Genomic DNA, 26,702 nt, shown 5'->3' with positions numbered 1-26,702 from the left:
GTTAGTAGTCCGATGCACTAACAACTTCACCACGGCTCTCTTGGTAAAGCCGGAAATGAAAATATATGTCAACATTCATGTATTAGTGCATGAAAAATACACAAGAAGTTCTAATGGTTGATTAAAAACATTCAAGTTGTCATTAAATATAGTTGTATGCTAAGGGATGTAAAGACTTGTTGCACAATAAACACATGGTAATTGTTTACAAACACTTTCTACATTTATACACGTGATCATGTTATAGTCGCTTTTTGATTGGATGCAGCGAGTTTTGACTGCAACCAATAAAAATCCTAACCTTGTGTCTCCGAAATTTTATCTCAATCCGCCAAGGGTGAAGAGAGCGGGAGTGGATCGTAACCCTTGGCTAGCGAAGATGAAAACTTGCATATTCGTGGACATTTGATTTTGTGGTTTTATCAAACACTGTAAAATCTATTCAAAATATGCTATTTGTTGGACATTTGAATTCGTGGTTCACCAGTACCCACGAAAATTGGTATCCAACGAATATTAATGAATCCACAGTATCAGATTGACATATTTGATATTCTTGATGCTTACTTTGCTTTGACAACTCCTGTGTCTATCACAAATTTGATGCCATGTATGGTCACAGATGTCTCCGCTATATTAGTGGCTACTATCACTTTTCTGGATCCCTTTAAAATCAAATGACATTCGAAATAGAAATAAATAACAAAATGTACTATACAAACACTTGAATTCACACTAATATTTAATATTATACAATGCATCAACTTACAATTAGGCAAAAATTATTCATGATTATTTTTCAATTTGATTTTGGTTGTAATGCGTCTTCTGATTGGGTGACAGTGTTTAGTCTATCAACTCATAGACATAATTTAGTCATGTGACTGTGATGTCATGAAAGTTTTTTCATGATTTACTTCAGCTTAAATGGAATTTAGAATTAAACTACATGTATAAGAAAATCTGTCATATTTTTTCTGTCTATTTCAAATAATATAAAAAATTGGGTGCAGTCATTCCTAAATTATTAGTCAAACATTGGAAAAATTTCAATGACATTAATTTTGTGTTTCAATATTCAACTATTCTAATATTTTACAGTTTCACTGGATAAGACTGTATAAACTAGGGATGATATAATGAAAAAAATCATTTGCAAACCACTACTACCAACTGTCATACAAGTAAGAGGTTTAATTAGCTATAAAACCAAGTTTTATTCACCAATTTCTACATAAGAAACTGCCTGTACCTAGTAAGGAATATGACAGTAGTCATCCATTTGTTTGATGTGTTTGAGCTTTTCATTTTGCCATTGGATTAGGGACCTTCGGTTTAAATTTTCCTCAGAGTTCAGTCTTTTTGTGATTTACTTTTTGACACTCTCATAGAGACCCCCTTACCTCTGCTGTTTTATTGAAAACTTTTAACTGTAGATGAGACGGTAGTGCAGCATACAAAGGGCAGACAACTAATGGAGGCCCTTCTCCTACCATGTCTTTAGATATATCTCGTATACACCGGACAGTTGACTCAATCTCTTCTTGTCCAGTCATAAATATTAGGACATCTTGGCTGTAAATTCAAATTGAGAAACGTTATGAGAAAAAATAAATAATTATCAAGATGTCATACAGTATATTGCACTATAGCTTACTAGGAATTCATTTATTTTTGTGGATATGTTATTTCTTCAATTGTCAAAGTTCGCATTCAAGCCTATAGAAAATTTGTTGTTATCATACATTTAAATTTGTAGTTTTATCTATCCCCTTGAAATCCACCAAAAATGGTTTCCTATAAAAAAAAATAAAAAAAGTCTTTATGAATAAGATCACTCACTTAGGTGGATGATCTCTATGTAACTGGAATAGCGTTACAACAGCTGCCATAACATAGTCTGACTGAGTTGTGGTGGAGTAAAATACCTACAATGTAAAACAAACTCAAACTCAATTAATTGTTTACATGTAATCAGACTTTTTATTATATAAAAAAATATTTCTATGTTGCTGAAAATATTATTTAGGTAAGGAATAGTCTAAATTTCAATGGTAAATTTTAATTACAACATTGCAGCAACTGAAACGGATTGGACAATAATCATAGCATTTAAGGTCAGAAAAAAAATTGTAGTTAATTCTGAACTTACTGTACATGTAGATCTCCATCATCTTAAGGTCAGTAAATGGGCTATGTCGCAGATTTTGCTAAAAATTTGCATACAACCTTGGCTCGTTGAACTACAACTGAAAAAAAATACATTTATCTCTTTTATTATCTAAAAAATTGCAGATTGATTTCTTTTAATATGGGTGAATATTTGTGTAGAAAGCACATAAAATCTGCGAAAAACCTTCTAAAATTTGTCTTAAAATCGCCAAAACTCTAATTCTGTTCCATAGATTTTTCTTAAAAAACAATATATTGTTGACACATAAATTTCTGTTTTAATGATATAAAATAATCATAGGGTCCCCGACTTCTTTTTTTGTCTAATTATCAATTTGGTACCATGTTGGTAGTGAAAAACGTCAAAAATCACATTTACGGCCTACAACACGATAACGTTACGATTATTATGACATTTTGTTGGATTTTTTCACAAAGAACGCAACTTTGAATGATGAATACCGTAAAAACGAAGTCGGTGACCCTTTCTTTATTTTGCATCATTATAACAGAAATTTATGTATCAACAACATGTAGTTTTTTAAGAAAAATCTATGGCGTAGAATTAGAGATTTGGCGATTTTAAGACAAATTTTAGAAGGGTTTTAGTCGATTTTATGTGCTTTCTATACAAATGTTCACCCATTTTGTAAGAATTCGATCAGTAATATTTTTAAATGATAAATGAGATAAATGCACTTTTTTTTCGATTTTCAGTTGAATTTCATCGAGCCAGAGTCATATGCCAAATTTTACTGAAATCTGTGACATAGCCCATTTACTGTAACTTGACCTTAATTCATGCCTGTATATAACATCTTTGAGCTAAAATTGATTATTTCAAGCTTATACCTAAAAGGCAATAGTGTAACTACAAAAGTTGCATTCACTACTAAATTAACAGATAAATAATTCCTACCTGTACTGGATACTGTCTACCTTCCAGGTATAAAACAGGTGCTTTGTTGAAGTAATTAGAGAAATGATCAACATCCATTGTAGCAGACATAACTATTATCTGAAAGGTAAAAAAGTATAATACATATTAAAATACAATTCATGTACATGTGCATGTCTACACTTGTTGACAAATTTAGCAAATATTGATATAAAAGTTATCACATTTACCAATATATTTTGCCCAAGACCACACATATATATGGATATATTGTCCATCAAAACACCAGTACAAAAAAAATAAATGAAAAACGTGTCAATGGGACACAGATGCCCCTGCTAGTAAAAAGTTTAGACCTATTGACATTTGGTTTTCTTTGAAACTGTTTCAGTGGTAATAAGCATTCTGTATAAGTTTCACAACATTTGATTATTGAGGTAAAGTAAAGTCAGAGAGCCTGCTTCTAGACAGAGGCATACAAATCAATAAAAACAATAGGACTATTGTCTGTTATAGTGAGGCATAAAAATCAATAAAAACAATAGGACTATCATGACTATTGTCTGTTATAGTATAATTAGGTATGCCCCAAATTTTTATTTGGACTTTTATTCATTTTTATGCTAGAAACCTTCGACATAATACACCCTTACAGCCACATCATCCTCATACATAAAGGTGACAGTATGATTTAAACAATAAATAAATTAATGCTTCATTTGAAAAAAAAATTTCCATCAACAGGAAACTAACTAAGAGAAGAATATGTTGGGGGGAAAAGAATGCATGAAGCACTTAATTAAGAGTGTGGAAACATAACTGGTACAGACAGAAGGACAGTCAAGGGTCCACGGGTAACATTTCAAGCCCTCTTCAACCGAGTGAGAGGGGCATATAAATTAATAATCAAAACAATGGAGATGTCAAAGACATACTTGTGTTTGTAAAACTGAGTGTTTGGATGAATTGTTATAACAATAAGGACAAACCAAACCAAACCTTTAATGGCTTCAGTCCTTTCTTTTTTCTATCTCTTTGTGCCTTTTTAACAACTCCAAATAAGACATCTGTGTGAATTGTTCTTTCATGAGCTTCATCTAGTACAATTATTGAATACCTGCAAGTATATATATATGACAATCGCCAATGGCAGTCAGCAGGGTTAAAGAACATCAGTTGTTCAACCTGTTAGTCAAATGCGTTTTGTTTAAATATTCTTTTTCACGTTTTTGGTCTTTTGGAAAATGTTGTTTGTGCTGTTTTTAGACCCTTCTACAACGAAATTTGTTTTACATGCACATGTATGAAAATTGCGTTTTTTATCCAACGCAATCATAGGTTTGAACGTAGTTTTCAATTTAGACTCGTTTATATATATATATGTATAAAACTTGTCTAAACATCAACCTAACAATGTTAGATCTGTAAATTTGCTTTCTCATACTTATATATAATATATCAATTTAATTCACATGTTTTCAAATATAAATAAAACATATTCATTACCACTTTCTATTCAATATTATTATCAACATCACAATAAAGTGACGACACAAAAGGGTACTTTTAACTTTAGCACAATTCTTAACACTATGACTGATACTGTTAGTTGACTTAATTCTACATTAACTCCCTCAGAAGGTACTGTCTCATCAGGAGAGGACTTATGTCAACTCTCCTTATTATAACTGACCACTCACCTCTTCATAAGTGGATCTAATGTTGATTCCCTGAGTAACATACCATCCGTCATGTATTTTATTTTGGTTGATTCTGATGTGACATCTTCAAATCTTACTGAGTACCCCACCTGTAATACAAAAAAATGCTATTAGTTTACCAACCATGCTTACTGTTAAGGGCTGTATGGTGACATGTTATGTAATGTTCACCTTGATCTCTGGTAGGTTATAGTCCCAAAGACAGAAAAAGAGTAGGTCCAGTAAGGAACAATTTTCGCCTCAAATTTAAGGTTCATCAGACAAAAGATTTTGACCACTTTTTTTACACTTAGGTGTATACTTCATTTAAATCAATTAGTTTATGTGAAAGATTTTAACTGATTTAGACATTAAAACGATCTGATTCAAGCTCACATATGAAAAATCTACCAATTATGCCAAAAAATGTCACTTTTCAGATTGTTTTTGTCAAAAATGAAAGTGGCTGCATCCCTGTTTATTCTCAACCTTTATATATGTTATGTATTATCATAAAATACAACTTACACATACATGTGATGGACTGTAAAATTCAGATCAGGAGATTTGTAAATTTTGGTCAGGATTTTGGACCTCCGATCAGGAGGTTTTTTATCGACATATTTTTCAACATAAAACTAACCATATGATGTAAAAATCTGTCATTTTTGTATTTTTTTCTTCAATTTTCCTTGTGAATGGCATTATAGTTAAAAGTCTGCATATATTAAGGAATAATTGAGAAGAATATTTTTTTCTTTTGTTTTACATTGTTGATGATGATCTTTTTTTATTTGTTTTTCATTGGCATTGGCTTGAGATATAAGAGAGATATATGCTATACATTTATTTCATAATAACACATGAATAAATAAATAATAAATTAACAAACAATAACAATGGGTATGCATGGTTAAAAGCACTAATATGATAACAGAAAACTGATCATTGTCATTGTTTAAACTCTTTTATGCCTGGTCTTGGCCCTTGGAACTGGGTTGGCACCATTTGAAGTCAGCTTTCCAGGCATTGTTGAACTTGGTCAAATATTTCTGTTGTTTTGAAATTGGTGTCTTTGAAGACGGAGATAACTGTCGTTTTGGCATTTTGAACACATAATGGTGTACAAGATAATCACTTTGCTTATATAATTTTTCAGTCAGCTTGTGTAGCAAACAACTCACATTGAGCTGCAACCATTCCTTTTTCCAGTATTTTCATATACAATAAATGTTTTTCTCGGCATCAAAAAACTTCCTATAATTGTTAAGACAACAACATTCCATTTTCTGTCAGTGCCAGTATTTTCAGTTATCATCATTGGCGTGTGCCATAAACAGAAGTCAAATATATAGAGTAATTGATAATCCAACACATTATAATTGTTCAATCAAACTATTATCATTTTTAATTAGCCTTTAGCAAGGATTAAAATCTCCACATGTTGCGTAATCAGGTTACACGGGATACATTCGATAAACCTCGTGTTTTTACGACTTAAAAAATCTCAGGTTTTTACAATCTCAATTATAAATTTTGTAAACAAAATAGTAAAAATGGCGACTGAAAATTTTCATTCATGAATTTTTTTCTGCATGGGAGTTTTTCCTCTTCAACAGGAGGGGACCCCTGAAAACGGGAGTTTTGTACTCCCGTCTGGAGGTTCACATGTATGCTTACATTTCAATATAAAAGATGAACACGAATGCGGCCACGTTCGTTTTGCAAGAAAACCGTCAAAAATTAACTAAAATGCTAGAATTGTGAAGATTTCAGTAAATTAGCATGACTTAATGGTGCTAGTACCCCATATATGTGCATTGTAATGTCAAAAACAGACCATATGTACATAGCAGAAGCATTCTTCTGTCCAATAAATAACTAAAAATTTACATTTTAACAATTTTGTAAAACTGCTATATTTTGGGGCCAAAAAGGGGTCTAACTGAACCTTCTCCTTTCCTGACTGATCTTTTCTTTCTTCTCCTGCGACTTTTGTTCCTTCTTTTTCCGCTTTACTTTCGCCAACTCCTTCTTTAACCTCTGCAACTCCTCATCTTCCTCGCTGCTTTCACCACTGTCATTGCTGTCGACCTCCGACTCAATTTCCTCCACTTTCTGTAGTCTTCTTGACTTCACTGGAGTCATCTCCTTCTCCAAACTGAACACATCCTCCGTAACATTAGGGCTAGACATTCCAACACAATGCAATTGTTTATAGTTAACGTTCTTACTTTCCCTTAATTCCCGAGACATACTTTAACGGCGGAAAAGTTCATTACTATCAACTTCAAAAGTAACTTTAACTCAAAAAGGCAATCAAAAAATTCCAAGTAGCTTTTATGTAATATCTAATTTCAACGTAATATCAAATTCAAAAATGTAAAGAAAACACTTTGCAATAGTATAAATAAACAATTAACAACAAAGGAAAAGTTTATATCCAATAAAAAGAGCGAAATAATATAGTGAGTAAATTTAATGCAAGAGTTTATACTAATGAAAATCTAGTTTGAACCAGTGTGATTACTGAGGTGTAAAATATAAATTTCACTGTTTTGCTAATTAAATAATTTAAATCTTAAATTACACCCTCCTTTCCTGACATCTGTAAAACACCCCAAATATTTTTCTATTTCATAAAAATTGTGAATATATAGAATTTGAATAATTAAATATATACAGCTGGTAAGATTTTTGAATTATCTCCCTTTGAAACTGTGTATCATTAAACACATGCAACACATATATAAAAGATACATAAACGTTAATGCTCTTATAAACATTAATATTAATGGTTTGACAGTATTCTCCTTTATATATAAATTGAATGGGAATTGTGTCAAATGTTATAAAGGGACATAACTCAGGAACTGTAAAAGTGAAGCTACCCACATTTGTACTTGATCTGAGTTTTGTGGTAATTACCATTGTGCATAAGTTTCATTTTTTCAACACTTGGTTGACACAAACTTAAGTAAGAGAATGGACACGAAAATTTCTGCCATACTTCCATTTGTACAGGGGAATAACTTGAGAATTGTAAAAGTGATGCAACAGCAATTCAAACTTGGCTTTGCTTTCATGTAATAAGCAGTGTGTATAAGTTGCATAACATTTGGTTGAGGCAAAGTAAAGTTAGAGAACGGAAACCAATTTAGAGACATACAGAGGGATTAGGGTGAAACTTAATGCCCCTCTACTACAGCAGGGGCATAAAATGCACAATTAACTCAAAAATAGAACTGTTTTCAAATCTTACAACAAAATCATGTATTTCAATTTTTCGATGATTTATCTTGTAATTGGCAAGAATGTCATTAAAACTTGTAAACAATTATTGTACATCACAAACACCATTCAGCAAATAAAATATATAAACTCAACTATGATGCCTCTCTTACCAAATGCCCAAGTAGGGTACCAGATTCCTGAGCAACTCTTTGGGATACAGTTATAGCAGCTACTCTTCTTGGCTGAAAAAGTAAATGAAAAACTATTGTTATGGATTTTTAACTTATTTCAAAATACTTCTGTAAGGGTGTAAATAAGAACAAGAATGTGTCCTCAGTACACGAATGCCCCACTCGCAATATCATTTTCTATGTTCAGTGGACTGTGACATTGGGATAAAAACTCTAATTTGGCATTAAAATTAGAAAGATCATATCATAGGGAACATGTGTACTAAGTTTGAAGTTGATTGGACTTCAACTTCATCAAAAACTACCTTGACCAAAAACTTTAACCTGAAGCGGGACAGACAGACTATCGTAGGTGGGGCATAAAACAAGAGGCTCTCAAGAGCCTGCATCGCTCACCTTAATTCTTTTTGTTAAATCTCTCATCAATGATTATTTTGGCTTTTCAATTTATTTAAATGTTTTTTGGATTGTCCTATTTTCTTCAAAAGCAAAAAAAAAATCATTTTCTCCGATGTTCTATTTTACCCATAAAAGCTATGTTTCTTGACATACAAAGGAAATAAAATATAAAATTTATACTAGATACTATGAAACTCATTTAGCGTAAGTTTGGCTGAAATTGATACAGCAGTTTCAAAGGAGAAGATTTTTTAAAGTAAGTCAACATGATGAACAAATTGTGAAAAAAATCTTTAAAGGGCAATAACTCCTTAAGGGGTCAATTGACAATTTTGGTCAGATAGACTTATTTGTAGAACTTACTTTGCTGAACATTATTGCTCACTTTAAAGTTTATCTCTATCTATAATAATATTCAAGATAATAACCAAAAACAGCAAAATTTCCTTAAAATTATCAATTCAGGGGCAGCAACCCAACAACAGGTTGTCTGATTCATCTGAAAATTTCAGGGCAGATAGATCTTGACCTGATAAACAATATTACCCCATGTCAGATTTGCTCTAAATGCTTTTGTTTTTGAGTTATAAGCCAAAACTGCATTTGACCCCTATGTTCTATTTTTAGTAATGGCCACCATGTTTGTTGATAGATCAAAACTTCGGATACAATTTATAAACTAGATACCCTAAGGAACATTCAGTTAAAGTTTGGAAGTATTTGGCCCAGTAGTTTCAGAGGAGAAGATTTTTGTAAAAGATAACCAAGATTTACAAAAAATGGTTAAAAATTGACTATAAAGGGCATAACTCCTAAAGGGGTCAACTGACCATTTCGGTCATGTTGACTTATTTGTAAATCTTACTTTGCTGAACATTATTGCTGTCTACAGTTTATCTCTATCTATAATAATATTCAAGATAATAACCAACCAGATGCTCCGCAGGGCGTAGCTTTATACGACCGCAGAGGTCGTACCCTGAACGGTTGGGGCAAGTATGGACACAACATTCAAGCTGGATTCCGCTCTAAATTTGGATTGTGATTAAATAGTTGACACAGCATAGGTTTCTGACACAGAATGAATGTATTCAAATGAACTTAAAATTTTTGTTTTCTCTTAGAGCAATTCACTATGCTGTTGAATATTAATCCTCTCAAAAAAATGTTTGAAGAAATTTTCTTTTTATTTATGAAATTTCAAATGAGAAAAATTGAACCCAATTTTTTAATCACATCCCCCTTTCCCTTATTCCAAAACTAATTTCAATTAAAATATTCTAATGGAGTTTGCAACAATTACTACTCATTTAAATACATCATAAAATATTAAGATGTAAAAAAACTGCTTGTTATCACTGAATGGTAAAGATTATTTAAATTTATCAGTTGGTAGTAAAAAGTGAATATACATTTTATATTGTATATAACAAAGATTTAAGTTGATTCTGGACAAAGAAAGATAACTCCAATTAAAAAAAAATTCTTGCAGATATTTCTTGCTTACTATACTGGACAAAGAAAGATAACTCTTAATTAAAAAAAAATTGCTATTTCACAATATTGTGAAATTATATATTTCTTGCCATTGCACAATACTGTGCAATTGAAAAGACTTGCTATTGCACAATACTTAATATAATAATTTTAGATCCTGATTTGGACCAACTTGAAAACTGGGCCCATAATCAAAAATCTAAGTACATGTTTACATTCAGCATATCAAAGAACCCAAAGGTTTCAATTTTTGTTAAAATCAAACTTAGTTTAATTTTGGACCCTTTGGACCTTAATGTAGACCAATTTGAAAACGGGACCAAAAATTAAGAATCAACATACACAGTTAGATTCGGCATATTAAAGAACCCCAATTATTCAATTTTGATGAAATCAAACAAAATTTAATTTTGGACCCTTTGGGCCCCTTTTTCCTTAACTGTTGGGACCAAAACTCCCAAAATCAATACCAACCTTCCTTTAATAGTCATAAACCTTGTGTTTAAATTTCATAGATTTCTATTTACTTATACTAACGCTATGGTGCGAAAACCAAGAAAAATGCTTACTTGGGTCCCTTTTTGGCCCCTAATTCCTAAACTGTTGGGACCGAAACTCCCAAAATCAATACCAACCTTCCTTTTGTGGTCATAAACATTGTGTTTAAATTTCATTGATTTCTATTTACTTTACCTAAAGTTATTGTGCGAAAACCAAGAATAATGCTTATTTGGGCCCTTTTTTGGCCCCTAATTCCTAAACTGTTGAAACCAAAACTCCCAAAATCAATCCCAACCTTTCTTTTGTGGTCATAAACCTTGTGTCAAAATTTCATAGATTTCTATCAACTTAAACTAAAGTTATAGTGCGAAAACCAAGAAAATGCTTATTTGGGCCCTTTTTGGCCCCTAATTCCTAAAATGTTGGGACCAAAACTCCCAAAATCAATACCAGCCTTCCTTTTATGGTCATAAACCTTGTGTTAAAATTTCATAGATTTCTTTTCACTTTTACTAAAGTTAGAGTGCGAAAACTAAAAGTATTCGGACGACGACGACGACGACGACGACGACGACGACGACGACGACGACGACGCCAACGTGATAGCAATATACGACGAAAATTTTTTCAAAATTTGCGGTCGTATAAAAACAGCAAAATTTCCTTAAAATTACCAATTAAGGGGCAGCAACCCAACAAAGGGTTGTCTGATTCATCTGAAAATTTCAGGGCAGATAGATCTTGACCTGATAAACAATATTACCCCATGTCAGTTTTGCTCTAAATGCTTTGGTTTTTGAGAAATAAGCCAAAAACTGTATTTGACCCCAATGTTCTATTTTTAGCAATGGCGACCATGTTTGTTGACAGATCAAAACCTCGGATACAATTTATAAACTAGATACCCTAAGGAACATTCAGTTAAAGTTTGGAAGTATTTGGCCCAGTAGTTTCAGAGGAGAAGATTCTTGAAATAGTTTACGACGACAGACGACGACGACAGACGACGGACGACGACGGACGCCAAGTGATGGCATAAGCTCACTTGGCCCTTCGGGCCAGGTGAGCTAAAAAAGGACTTACTCATTACACCAGCAGCCAAATAGAATAAAGAATCTGAAAAGAAGCTTATTCATTCTAATGCCTCATTCACACGTACATTTCATTCAACTTGAATTTGAATCGAATTTGTTAATCACGTTCACACACTCTTCCCTTTTAATTCAAATTGATTTGAATTGGCTAATTCGCATTATCCAAATCCCATTAGAAATGCGTTTTTTTAATACGAAATAAAAGTAAGTGTTGTTTGAACAGTTAATTTGATGTGCAATGCAATTCAAATTAGAATTTACATTTTGATGTAAAACATTGTGGAAAGGGATTAATATACTGTGAAAGTACTTTTATTCGTGGGGTACCAATTTTCGTGGTTTTCGTTGGTGACTTTATCCACGAATTTAAGTGTCCAACGATATAAAACAACCATTGAGCAAATCAAGACAAGGGAAGATCCCCATCGGTAGGTTTGATTACTGATATGATCTAGAGAATATATTGAATAACGTCAAATCTAAGAATTCTTAAATAGCAGTCATAGAACTACAACCGCATGCATGATTATACCCATTTAATCTATAATACTGTACAACTTTTGATCCTTTACTTCTCTCAAAAATATTTTTGATCGATGAAAGTCAGATTTCCAGTATTGATATGCTAGTATGATAAAGTGTTCATTATATCCTCGTAGTTCTCGTACATATGGGAAATTATAAATTCATGCTGGGTTTGATTTTGATAAGAATTATTTGACAATTCAAGATACGTTTATAGCATTTACTTCTGTTACTGCTTTCTTTAGGTGACATGTTTATGGCTTAATTAACACCTTCAATGGTCTTTAATCTGTTGATCACTTTATCAGGGGCTAATTAGTGTTATTACTACGATTTACACGGATCAATGTTTACTTTGCAATTTCCTCAATCCAAACTATTTGTGACCTGGCTTTAATTTAATTCCTTTTTTATTTTTAGAAAACTAAAATCCACGAATTTCAAAACCCACGAACATGTAAATTTTCCTCAAACCACGAAAATTGATACCCACGAATTAAAGTACTTTCACAGTAAGTTGTAAAATTTGTTTCCCAATCCACTATAAATAAATATGTTTAAACTATTAAAAACATTTCTAATGCGAATTTAACTTATTCTAATTAATTAATGCGAATCTAATTTCAATTCCTTGTGAATGCAGCATCATAGTGCAAACCAGTTACCCTAAGAGTGCAATCAACAGTTTTTTTCTATGACGTCATATTTTGAGGGACCATCTATAATTGACCCTTAGTGGTGTTAATGTTAATGAAGATACTTGTATAAAACTAGATATCATTAGAATCAGAATTTTCTCTAGTTTATAATGAAATAAAAATAAATTGTACTTTTAATAGTACCAAAAAGTTTTATCCAGAGAAAATGGGGAAAACATTGCCTAATCTATGCATAAAAAACATGAAATCAGGCCATGTGCACACCCATGCAGACATGATACATGCACATTTTTCATATTCAAAACTGTATGAATTTCATAGGTTTTTACCTGGTCTTTCTAAAAATTTATGCTTCAGGCTACGTTCGCCTGCTCCGAAAAGAGCTACATTGGGTGCAAATAAGTTTTGCACTTTTCACTGCCAAAAAAACAGGATGTTTACAGTTTGTCTCCCCTTAAAACATGTGTATTTAATCTAATTTTTAAAAATTATTTTAATTATTCAACCTGTTTTAATTGAAGCTAATTAACTTATTTTTACAATCAAATATAAAAAACATGATACTTTTTTACCAATTATGTTGATAAAAAGGGACTTCCCTCCAAGTCTATTTTTAGTCTGGGAATAACCCCTAGTTTTTTCTACGAAACTGTTTATAGCACCCTTAAGCAAAACCTTGTATGCGATATATAAAAACTTCTCAGCTTTTATGAATCTATACACAATACCGATTAAAATGATGTCTTACTTTAATGATTGTGACCCCAAATGGTGAGACTACAGCTAATTTTATATGTTGCATAGTTGTGGTATTTTGGCCAGTGGCAAATAGTTTAACTGGCATATTCCAAACATTTCCTGTATTCTATTGTCATCAGTTTATTTAAAAAGAAAAAACATAAAATTGGGTTTCTTTTGAATAAATAGAATAAAAACTGTAAATAAGCATAAATAAAGTTACTTTAAACATATTTTGTCCCTATTATTATATGAACTAAGTTGTAGCTGAGTTGAGAAAAATATTGAAATAGTGTATTTCTTATATTTGATACTTGGAGCCTTTTAACTATAAAAAGTACAAAAAATATAAATTAATGAAAAAAAATCCATGTTACACTAATCAGTAGTACAGGCCAAAGAAGAAAAAATCAACACTTTGCATGTGCAACATTTGGTTCCATATATAGGAGAGAATTAATAAAAGTCTCATGACGTCGCAATAAGCTGAAAAACTTCAAAATTTGAACAGAGTCTGGTTTTCTTATATCTGGTTGCTATGTACAAATCTGTAATATTTGCATTAAATATACCGAACTGATGCTTTAAAATTAATGTACACATGCCATACAATATTTTTTTCAGAATTGTTTTAGTCCATTCACTAACACATTTCTATGCCAAAACCTCACTATATTATATGTTTGTCCCTTTGAGGGTGCAATCAACAGTTTTTTTCTATGACGTCATATTTTGAGGGACCATCTATAATTGACCCTTAGTGGTGTTAATGTTAATGAAGATACTTGTATAAAACTAGATATCATTAGACTCAGAATTTTCTCTAGTTTATAATGAAATAAAAATAAATTGTACTTTTAATAGTACCAAAAAGTTTTATCCAGAGAAAATGGGGAAAACATTGCCTAATCTATGCATAAAAAACATGAAATCAGGCCATGTGCACACCCATGCAGACATGATACATGCACATTTTTCATATTCAAAACTGTATGAATTTCATAGGTTTTTACCTGGTCTTTCTAAAAATTTATGCTTCAGGCTCTGTTTGCCTGCTCCGAAAAGAGCTACATTGGGTGCAAATAAGTTTTGCACTTTTCACTGCCAAAAAAACAGTATGTTTACAGTTTGTCTCCCCTTAAAACATGTGTATTTAATCTAATTTTTAAAAATTATTTTAATTATTCAACCTGTTTTAATTGAAGCTAATTAACTTATTTTTACAATCAAATATAAAAAACATGATACTTTTTTACCAATTATGTTGATAAAAAGGGACTTCCCTCCAAGTCTATTTTTAGTCTGGGAACAACCCCTAGTTTTTTCTACGAAACTGTTTATAGCACCCTTAATTAAGCAAAACCTTGTATGCGATATATAAAAACTTCTCAGCTTTTATGAATCTGTACACAATACCGATTAAAATGATGTCTTACTTTAAGGATTGTGACCCCAAATGGTGAGACTACAGCTAATTTTATATGTTGCATAGTTGTGGTATTTTGGCCAGTGGCAAATAGTTTAACTGGCATATTCCAAACATTTCCTGTATTCTATTGTCATCAGTTTATTTAAAAAGAAAAAACATAAAATTGGGTTTCTTTTGAATAAATAGAATAAAAACTGTAAATAAGCATAAATAAAGTTACTTTAAACATATTTTGTCCCTATTATTATATGAACTAAGTTGTAGCTGAGTTGAGAAAAATATTGAAATAGTGTATTTCTTATATTTGATACTTGGAGCCTTTTAACTATAAAAAGTACAAAAAATATAAATTAATGAAAAAAAATCCATGTTACACTAATCAGTAGTACAGGCCAAAGAAGAAAAAATCAACACTTTGCATGTGCAACATTTGGTTCCATATATAGGAGAGAATTAATAAAAGTCTCATGACGTCGCAATAAGCTGAAAAACTTCAAAATTTGAAGAGAGTCTGGTTTTCTTATATATATCTGGTTGCTATGTACAAATCTGTAATATTTGCATTAAATATACCAAACTGATGCTTTAAAATTAATGTACACATGCCATACAATATTTTTCAGAATTGTTTTAGTCCATTCACTAACACATTTCTATGCCAAAACCTCACTATATTATATGTTTGTCCCTTTAAGGGTGCAATCAAGTTTTTTTCTATGACGTCATATTTTGAGGGACCATCTATAATTGACCCTTAGTGGTGTTAATGTTAATGAAGATACTTGTATAAAACTAGATATCATTAGAATCAGAATTTTCTCTAGTTTATAATGAAATAAAAATAAATTGTACTTTTAATAGTACCAAAAAGTTTTATCCAGAGAAAATGGGGAAAACATTGCCTAATCTATGCATAAAAAACATGAAATCAGGCCATGTGCACACCCATGCAGACATGATACATGCCCATTTTTCATATTCAAAACTGTATGAATTTCATAGGTTTTTACCTGGTCTTTCTAAAAATTTATGCTTCAGGCTACGTTCGCCTGCTCCGAAAAGAGCTACATTGGGTGCAAATAAGTTTTGCACTTTTCACTGCCAAAAAAACAGGATGTTTACAGTTTGTCTCCCCTTAAAACATGTGTATTTAATCTAATTTTTAAAAATTATTTTAATTATTCAACCTGTTTTAATTGAAGCTAATTAACTTATTTTTACAATCAAATATAAAAAACATGATACTTTTTTTACCAATTATGTTGATAAAAAGGGACTTCCCTCCAAGTCTATTTTTAGTCTGGGAATAACCATTAGTTTTTTATACGAAACTGTTTATAGCACCCTAAACAATTTTCTACTTCAAATACATATTGGCAACAAGGGATACAATTTGCTTGATTTAAGGTGGTACCTAACACTACAGGGAGATAACTCTGTAAAATCAGCAGAACGTTTTAATGACTTTGTGTTCTCAAGGGAATATTAAGCTTCTCAATGATCAAAATAAGTGTTTGTCAAACTGCTATATAACCAGTGTAATTTTTCTGATTAAACGGTTGGTTCAAATTTTTTGAAATTTTTATATTTTTGTCAAAAGGTTATAGTAAATACTTTGTCAAAATTTTAAGAAAATTACGAGGCAAATTAATTTTAGTAAGGGTGTTAGGTACCACCTTAACAGAAATAGAGTCGAGGAAAATCTCATAATTAATTTAATAAATATTTTATACCTGAGTCACTGCTATAATTGATCCTCTATGGACTCCTGCTTCATGCAAAAACTGTATAATGAAAAAAATTATGATATGATTAATATTGATTCAGATGAATTTTAACAAGACTTTTAATGTATTGTGGGTTCCTTTATATTTGCATGGACAAATTTTGGAGGATAAAAGAGTTGTTATATTTTCTTCAAGCTTGGATATTGGATTTTGTGGTTTGCCAAAGAATGTATACTAGTCTTTTTAAAATGTGTATCTTGTTGAAACTTTAGTTAAATACATTGCCTATGCCCATTTAATCCATGCAACTTGGTATCCTATATAGATATCAATAACTACTGTTACGTGTATATGAAATTTTATCTAAAGGGCATTAACTCCTTCAAGGGGTCAAATGACCATTTTTGACTTCTTTGTAGATTCTTCTTTGCTGAAAATTATTGCTGTTTACAGTTTAACTCTATCTAAAATAATATTCAAAGATAACAACCAAAAAACGGCAAAATTTCCTTAGAATTACCAGTTCAGAGGCAGCAACCTAACAACAGGTTGTTTGATTCATCTGAAAATTTCCCAGCAGATAGATCTTACCTAAAAATTTTACTCCCGTGTCAGATTTGCTCTAAATGCTTTGGTTTCAGAGATACAAGCCAAAATCTACAGTTTACCCCTATGTTCTATTTTTAGCCATGGTGGTCATCTTGCTTGGGTTTTTTAAACTGGATACCCCAATGATGATTGTGGCCAAGTATGGTTAAATTTGGCCCAGTAGTTTCAGAGCAGAAGATTTTTGTAAAAGTTAACGTCAGACGATTGCACCTAGTGCATGTACTGATGAGAAAAGCTCACTTTAGAAATAAGTGCACTACAAATATTTTGGTCAATGAATTTATCAATGACAGCGTTTCTCAATATTCAGACAAAATTCTAAATTTATTATTGCAATTTTCAGAAAATACTACTGAAATTCAACTTGAGCATTTTTAATTATGCAAAACATATCCTCAATAATAAATAATTCCCATTTTTTTAATTTAACATAGTATACTTTTTGAGAGATGGCGTTGTAAAAATCTTTAAAAGTTTAAACAAACTATCTGATACCTGGGGAATCTGGGTAGTTTTTCCACTTCCTGTTTCTCCTATAATAATGGCAGTGTCCAGACTTCTGATTTGTTGTGTAAGTTTGTGTTTGGCAGGGAAAATTGGAAGCCTTCTTCTTTCTTGTTGCAGTTTATAATTATTAACAAATCCATTTTGTGCTGAAAAAAAATCATACGTTAATAAATCTTATCAAAAGATTCTTTATATTTACAACTCCTAAATGCCCTAAGTCATACATACAATGTAGGTGAAAATCACCCTCATGAAAATATTTGTCTGAATTTTTTCTGAACTCGATGCTGAAAATTTACTGAACACATTTAGTAAATCCTTTTCTTAAAAATGCCTGAATTTGGCACGTTCCAGCAAGTTTTCAGCACATTTTCAGTCAAAATTCAGCAGTACTTTTCAGTAAGTATTCAGCATTAATGCTGATTTTTTCTGAACACCTTGCTGAATTTTACAGAATCTATTAAAAACCTTTTGCTTAAAAATGTCTGAATTTGGCACATTTTCAGCAAATTTTCAGTAACAATTCAGCAAGTCATTTTCAGTAAATATTCAGCAATATTCAGAAATAATTCAGCATTAATTCTGATTTTTTGTGAACACCTTTCTGAAATATTCAGAACCTATAAAAAAACCTTTGCTTAAAGATGGCTGAATTTGGCACATTCCAGCAAGTTTTCAGCAAACTTTCAGTTACAATTCAGCAAGACATTTTCAGTAAATATTCAGAAATAATTAGTATTACTTCTGAATCTTTCTGAACAACTTGCTGAAATATTCAGAACCTCTTAAACACCATTTTCTAAAAAAAACAGCTATAATTTAACACGTTCCAGTGGGTTTTCAGCAAATTTTCTGTAAAAGTTCATCTAAGACTCTAAAGGTAAACTTTTCAGCATTTCTTTCTAAAATGTTCAACAAACAAAACAATATCTAAGCAAATATTCAGTAAAAAATTTAATTAATCTATACTCAGCCAATATTCAGTCTTCAGCTATTGTTCAGGATGGGTTCAGACCATTTTCAGCTTTAGCTTACATTTTTCAGGAAAGGTTCAGAAGATTTTCAGTTATAATTCAGGAAAGGTTCAGATGATTTTCAGTTATAATTCAGGAAAGTTTCCATTGGTATTTAGACAATATATGAGCTTTTTAATATTCTGTCTGAAAGACACTATTTATCCAAAACAAATAAATATTATTTAAGAAATACAATGGTGTCATATGTGAAGTAGAATCAATAGTTGTGTCTTTGTCTTTTTTATTATTGCTTTTTATTTTGTGTCGTATATAGTTGCAATCAGATCAGTCAAGCCTTTTACAACTGATGATTAGTTTTTGTTATGTTGTGACATCATTGTGACATAAGAAATTTATGAGAAAGTGGACACATTTTAAAGTCGGTTATACATAATACAGTATAGATTTTGCCCATTTTAATCTTTAACTGACCAGTAATGACCGTTTATTATATCTCTGGGTTTTTTGTTTTTTTCTATCTATGAATTGTTTGCTCAGCATCAAACATGCCACATCTAATTATTTTTATATTTTGTATAATAAACTTATAATTGTCCTAAGTGAAAGCTTCCATGCTGCTGTTGATACTTGGGCCAAGTATTGTACACCGTTAGGTTACCACATGAAAGGAGCACTACAGTAAATCTACATGTAATCTCACGTCTTTCACTTGAAACATTTTGTATCTATAACAGTATTAAACATTAACAAAATATGCGTCTTGTTCTATTTTTCCAACTAAAAATAAGAAGTCTTTTGGACTCTTTCCTGTCCTTCAACCCTTTGAAATTTTCTTGTGTTAATAGGGAAAATCATCATTCCAATTTCAATGGCCTGATTATTATTTAAAATAACGTGAATCTTGAATTATTCATGAACTTTTAATTCTATTAATTCAGAAATTGAGAATCATTTGTATATTAAATAAAAATCAGATTATAATATATGTAAACTTCTCTTTCTTTCTGTATTAATCAAAATTGAAGTTTCAGAGCTTCAAACTTAGATCAGTTCAATTTCTGCTTGAATTTCAAAAAGTTTCTGTGGAAGATGCAGGACTTTCACCTGCAAGAAAATACAATCCACAAAGAATCCAATGTCTTCCTTATTTTCTAATTCAATATAAATTATTTTTAATTGATTGAGTTAATATCATGAAAAAAAAAATTTTTAGAAGGGAAGCGAAAAAAGTATAAACATTTTTTCAGAGTTTTTTGTATTAAAAGGTGCAGATCCATGATTTTGTTTGAGGAAAGGGCGCCCCTTTTTTTAATGATCAATGCATTTGTCGATTTGAATTGGGACATATAGTTGCCGCACCCCCACTTTTTAAAATGGCTGGATCCTCTCCTGTTGGTGAGAATACTTGTAAAAAGTCTATGCAATTATCATATATATGAAGCTCCATATGTGGGACCCTGGCACCCTGTTTCTGCTATTGATTGATACTTTCATAAAGAAAAGCAATGTGTCATATCATAGTTCATGTTAGGGGCACAATATGGTTCATTTCCGAAATCCTGCTTTTTTGTATTTTTTCCCCATTATTCCTCTCACATCTGACATCCTCCCCCTCACTCAATTCAATATCCCCACAATCCTCTATAATTCACATCCCAAAATTTGCAAAAGCATGCCCCCCCCCCCCCCCCCTTTTGTCCCTCAAATTAAAAAAAAACTGCTGGTTCCCAAAATATGGTTCATTTACCAAATCCGGTTATTTCGTAAAAAAAAATCATGAATTCTCTCACATCCCCCCCCCCCCCCCCCTCCCCTCCCTGTTCCATATTCAACCCCTGTATCTCGCATACCAAAACTTGCAACAGCATGTCCCCCCTTTTTCTTTTTTCCCCCTTAAAGTAAAAAACAGCTGGTTTCTAGAAAAAAAACAAGGACATTCCCATTCCTCCTCTGATTTTCTATAAATACATGTTTAAGTTGAATGGTCAATGCTTAATGATATGCACTCATGCACACAATATACATTTTTTTATTTATTTTCTGGTGTTGACTTTCTCAAAAATGGTATTTATAGATTGTCTCAATAAACTTTTATCTTTAAATTAGATTTAAAATTAGCAATAAACATTTCAGTTCAAACTGTAATATACTTATCTGATAAATATAGCCATCATTTCACAAATCGTATTTAGGGCGCCTAAATAGTTTTTTGTTGACGTAATTTATTATGCGTTTCCGGTTCAGAAAGGTTTCACTTATTAAACCGGTATTTACTTTCTACGAACATAGTGTAGAAGCCAGCAGGGGACCAGCTTAGATCATGAAAACGTTTTAACTTTCTATAACTGACTGTACTATCAATGCTTGTCGTTTGTTTATGTAATATATATGTGTTTCTCGTTTCTCGTTTTGTTTATATAGATTAGACCGTTGGTTTTTTCCGTTTGAATGGTTTTACACTAGTAATTTTGGGGCCCTTTATAGCTTGTTGTTCGGTGTGAGCCAAGGCTCCGTGTTGAAGGCCGTACTTTAACCTATAATGGTTTAATTTTTAAATTGTTATTTGGATGGAGAGTTGTCTCATTGGCACTCACACCACATCTTCCTATATCTATTGTAAATGACACTGTATTAGTTTACAACAACAACGATTGACTTATCTGATATTTTTCTTAGTTCTTTTTTATGCCGAAATACAATTAAGTAAGGCATATTGAAGAACTTGGAGAGAGATTCAGAAAACTTCTTCTACAGATGAAATCAAAACTGGCAGTGCACCAGCAAAAACGGATAGGCTATCGAACAAATCGCAAATAATTTCACCGTAAGTTCCCTTTTCAAATTTTGAATTTTTATAAATACTTCGACACCAAGACATATTGACACCTGGCAAGACCTCCGGTGTCAATATTTTAATATAACATAGGTCCTTGCTGGTATAATTTTGATATGCCTCTCAAGTCTTCATATAAATGAGTTCTAGACATTCCGGCACCTTGTCAAATCAGCACCGTTATAGACAGTTCGGCACTAAGTCAAATCGGACCTGGTTAATTCGCCCCAAAAATTAACTTTGTTTTGCAAGTTGGAGAATCATGACTTTTAAAGAAAGGAAATTTATTATAGAAACAACAAACTTGTTTTAAATTGTAATTGATATAAGATCTTCAGTTTTTAATGTGATTACCAATCATAACATTATTAATAACAGAGTACTCATGACTTTAAACAGAAAGCCAGCTCAAGCTTATTATTGTTTATTGTAGATTTCACAGGTTCCTGTGGACATGATTACATTTGGGTGCCCCTGAGTGGGAGAATCTTAAATGACACCCCCCTCTTTTTTGGTACATCACTACATGAAGTTAATGATTTTGAGATTTTTTTATTTGTTTATATAAACTATTTTCACTTCGAATATATTTTGATTTTACTGATTGGCTAATATCTCAAAAAGATACCACCCAAATTCTTAAACTTTCCCTTAAAAATCATATGTCACAATGCTTATGTTATATCAATTACTCTGCTCTAAAAATTAATTGTTTACTTTGTTAACGCCAATTGACTTCAGATCAACTCATGTAATTAAAAAAACAACTTCAGTTTGATGGTCTTTGGTGTACATGTATTCTGCTCTAATTTGATATAAAAGTTTTAAAAATATTTTTTATGCCGCACCTACGATAGTAGAGGCCGGTGGTATTATATTTTTCTGGTCTGTGGGTCTATTCATCTGTCTGTTTGTTCGTCTGTCTGTCCCGCTTCAGGTTAAAGTTTTTGTTCAAGGTAGTTTTTTATGAAGACTTGAAGTCCAAGCAACTTGAAACTTAGTATACATGTACATGTTCCTAATGATCTAATGCCAAATGGAGATTTCACCTCAATTTCAAGGTCCACTAAATATAGAATATGATAGTGTGAGTGGGGCATCTGTGTACTGTGGACACATTCTTGTTTGTATTATTTTCAGAAGATTTTCAGTTTTCTGTCTGAACAGTTCAGCATCTGGCTAATCTGTTCATATAAGCTCTTAGAGCTGTTCTGAACAGTTCAGCTTTCTATCGTTTCAGAAAGTTTTTTTTTTTAGCTGTTTTGAACAATTCAACACTGTCTGAATAGTTCAACACATTTTGAGATATCTCTGAAAAATTCAGCAAGTATTTATTCTGTTTAGAATGATTTCAGTATTGTTTCTGAACATTTCAGGATCTTGAAAATCTGTTCAGACAGTTTTCAGGCCTGTTCTGAAAAATTCAGCACTGTTCAAAGATATCAAAAAATTTTCAGCATAGTTTCAGATGTTTGTCTGAGGAGTTCAGCAATAACTGAACAGTTCAGATTATTTTCAGCTTCAGTTCAGCAATGTCTGAATTTTTCAGCACAGTCTGAACTTTTCAGAAAATGTTACAGCACCTTTTCAGCAAATCTGAACATTCCAGTAAGTTTTCAGTATTTGTTCAGATTTTGGAAAATGTGCTTCAGCACGTTTTCAGATCCCAAAATTTGGTTCAGCATGCATTCAGCTAGGGTCCAGAACCTATTCAGCAAAACTCAGCAAAAATTCAGACATTCTTTTTCATGAGGTCTAGAGTCTATCAATCTTAACTGCACCAGAATATCATTGAAACATATATCATTTCACAGATTGTATATAGTATGGATTTGTGTGATGCATACTGATAATGATTTAGATTTGGTTGAAGGCCTATTGGAAAATGTGATTAATTCTACCTTTAAAAGTCTCCTGAAATGAATGGTTGTGTACTTGGAAATCAGTCATTCAAAAAGATTTGATTTTAATAATTTAATTTTAAAGAAAGAGCTTTATTCTCAATCTCATCAAATATCAAAACATTTTCTCAAGTATATGTAGTAGTAAATTAATGTAATTCAATTTTCTGAATAAACTGTTATCACAGAGATATGTCTCGCCTTTTTGTAATTTTAATTATGCAAATGTTGAAATCAAAATAGCAATATTTCAACATCTTACACAAGTTATGATAATATTCAAAGTCAATGTACCATGACTGAGTTACATGGTCAAAACTTTATACAACTGCATTCCAAATACCATCATGACCATTGACTTATTAAAAGTCATTCCCAAATCTAAATACAAACATGTACATTAACTAGTTAACTATAGAAAGTTTCAAAGTATTAAAATAAGAGGGGGTGGGGCTAAATATCTCCATGAAAACGATACTTGCAAATGCTAATAAATTTGCATACCAAATATCATTGACTTTTTAAAATAACATTAGCAGTTCATCTTAAACTGATCTTATCACAAACTAATAAATGAAAACTAAGATAAGTTTCAAAGTCATTAGACTGTGACTGAGGGGTGAGGCCAAATATTCTCCATGGAAATGAGATGTGCCAATGCTTATACAACTGAATACCAATTAAAATAGGCCTGCCACTAATGGTTCCTCTTGTGTTGACCTAATCACAAACTAATACATGATAACTCAGAAATTTTTCAAAGTCAATAGGGGAAAAAATGTATGTACATTGTATAGTCCAGAATAGATTTGAATTTGATTTTTTTGTTTTGACTCGTCTTTAAAAAACTTATTCTGCTTACATCATTACAAGGGTAAAGGAGATTTGGTACATGTACATGTATGATTGCCAACGAGACAACAATCCATCAAAGGAAAAAGCACAAGAATAAGCTCAGACATGTTTACAGTTTGGAATACAAAGATTAATGAACGGGTGTAAATTGATAATAATGATAACAAAATGTCTTTCAAACATGATGAAAATAAATAAAAATATGGCATGGCACTGATGTGCATAATTTGAATTGAATTTATGTCTAATAAAACTAATCCAACATACATGCATGACTATGGCTGTGTTGACTATTCAGCTTCTTCTTTTTGAATGGTGGTTCTTCACTTGGCATTTTTCCTGCAAATTTCAAACAGTGTGTTATTAATTAGCTATATGTTAATTGTGATTTTAAAATATGTCTTTATCATTAATATAAAAAAAAAGAAGATGTGGTATGATTGCCAATGAGACAACTATCCTATAAGTAATAAATTTATTCACTTATTATGACGATTTCAGTGTTTATTTAACATTTGAATTCACAGAAACTTCTCCTCGTAGCAGCAAGACAACAACTTAGTCTTCAGTTGTTTTACATCTTAAAATACAATGTAGTGCAGAAATTCCGAAAACCTTATTTCCTAATTGCAGTACCACAGAAACATCATAAATAAATATTCGGTGAATGTAAACTTCAACATATTCAATTACATACAAATAATTTAGTTTTCAGTTGTTTTACATTTAAAAGTACAATGTAGTGCTGAAATTCACAGAAACTTATATTTCCCAGTAACGTAATTACATACAGATACAAACTCAGTCCTCAATACCTTGAAGTCACAAAACTTATAACTAGTATAGCAGCTAGCTTGAGACAAGTTAACATGATACATCGTAAATATTCGGCGAAATTGTAGACTGACTTCAACACATTCAATTATATACACACAACGCAACACTTAACTAAAAAATAAAATCAGGTCGAACGGAAACAGGTATTAGGGCGAACAGAAACTAGGGTGAACCAGAATCAGGGCGGACGGACCCTGATTCGTACAATATTTGTACAAAATTCTTATAACAGTATTGTGCACAATACTAGTATACCAGTATAAAATTTGCGATCACCAACTACAGGAGATCCTTTACTGTTCATACCAGTACAATTTTTTTTTAATTTTTTGTACTAGTATGGATAGTAAACCCATCGAAACAAGTGCCTGTGGTTCCAAAATGTGTTTTTATACGTTTTGTTTTTGTTTAACTCTTTGACGTAAAAGCTGGATACTGCAAGAAAAAATTCACTTTTTATGATTGATTATATACCTTTATTACAACTTAGTTTCCTATAAATACCATAAACAGAAAACACATGGTAGATCTTTCACAGCACGTGTGTGGTTATTTACAAAACATTCATAGTAAAAGACAGATTTTATTGTGATGGTGTTTCGTTCAATAAATTCGAGATCATCTGTCTTAAATCAAATAAATAGTATTTCGCTTCATCATCAAATTATCGATCTGAATTCAAAAGAATTTCATGATATAGTGTTGTCAATAATTTTTAAACCAAGCATTTCGAAAAACAAAAATCTATCTTTTTCTCATCCCCAAATCAACACTTCCTGTTTGGTGGGGTGAAAAGTTCATAGAATGATTTAGGGTTCTCTCGCATTTTTACTTGGATATATTGCTTTATTGTAAGTTATCTTTTGACAACCAGTTATAACCTTTTAGATTTCATAGGTTTTAGTTTTGAAAAGACAACCATTTCTACTTTAAAAGTGCACATGAATGAGTGGCTCTATCAGCTGCCAGTGATATATTTGTTGCAAATTATTTGCAGGTTGTATAATCCAAGTACACTGTTGCACCTAAGATATTCAACAAATCACCATGATATATTTCCCTTTTCTATGAAGTCTTATTCTACATCATTATTGAAACATCTTATTTTTTCAACTTGAATAGAAAAAAAATTGAAATACTTTTGAATTACTATAGTCTATAGTTTAATTTGAATAAACATGGGGCCCTCAGTGGCAGGACTGGCCCAATGATATGAGTCGTTCACCTTCAGCAATCAGTAGCCTACGGTACCAATACTGTGGATGTGACATGTGCCTGCATTTTATCTTGATAAGCATAGAGGTCAGTGGTTATCTACAGGCACATCAACTTCTATAATCTAAACGACCGGGAACATGTAAGTCCAGCTACATCTCTGTTGAATGAGTCAGCTTGTTAATACGGACATCTTGAGGCATG

The 26,702-nt window shown here is 31.6% G+C and overlaps 2 protein-coding genes across 2 annotated transcripts in view; one reads left to right on the top strand and one right to left on the bottom strand.

The window, feature by feature from the left end:
- Positions 1-26,002, bottom strand: part of LOC134687127 (ATP-dependent RNA helicase DHX33-like) — a 39,794-nt gene extending 13,792 nt beyond the window's left edge. The window contains exons 1-11 of the mRNA XM_063547141.1: positions 25,758-26,002; positions 24,714-24,785; positions 17,869-18,026; positions 16,771-16,821; positions 8,175-8,246; positions 4,771-4,880; positions 4,070-4,187; positions 3,092-3,190; positions 1,843-1,928; positions 1,404-1,575; positions 568-665 (exon numbers count right to left, since the gene is read on the bottom strand). Coding sequence (XP_063403211.1) covers positions 568-665; positions 1,404-1,575; positions 1,843-1,928; positions 3,092-3,190; positions 4,070-4,187; positions 4,771-4,880; positions 8,175-8,246; positions 16,771-16,821; positions 17,869-18,026; positions 24,714-24,780 — 1,031 coding nt within the window. The 5' untranslated portion in view covers positions 24,781-24,785; positions 25,758-26,002. The remainder of the gene's footprint in view (positions 1-567; positions 666-1,403; positions 1,576-1,842; positions 1,929-3,091; positions 3,191-4,069; positions 4,188-4,770; positions 4,881-8,174; positions 8,247-16,770; positions 16,822-17,868; positions 18,027-24,713; positions 24,786-25,757) is intronic.
- Positions 26,003-26,045: 43 nt separating this feature from the next.
- The window catches only part of LOC134687126 (activating molecule in BECN1-regulated autophagy protein 1-like), a 35,387-nt gene continuing 34,730 nt past the window's right edge, over positions 26,046-26,702 (top strand). Inside the window, exon 1 of the mRNA XM_063547140.1 lies at positions 26,046-26,134. The gene's annotated coding sequence lies outside the window, so the exon portion shown is untranslated. The remainder of the gene's footprint in view (positions 26,135-26,702) is intronic.

Source organism: Mytilus trossulus, chromosome 10 (assembly GCF_036588685.1).
Source record: "Mytilus trossulus isolate FHL-02 chromosome 10, PNRI_Mtr1.1.1.hap1, whole genome shotgun sequence".
In the NCBI taxonomy this organism is placed as follows: domain Eukaryota; kingdom Metazoa; phylum Mollusca; class Bivalvia; order Mytilida; family Mytilidae; genus Mytilus; species Mytilus trossulus.
This window is presented reverse-complemented; position numbering and strand designations above follow the sequence as displayed.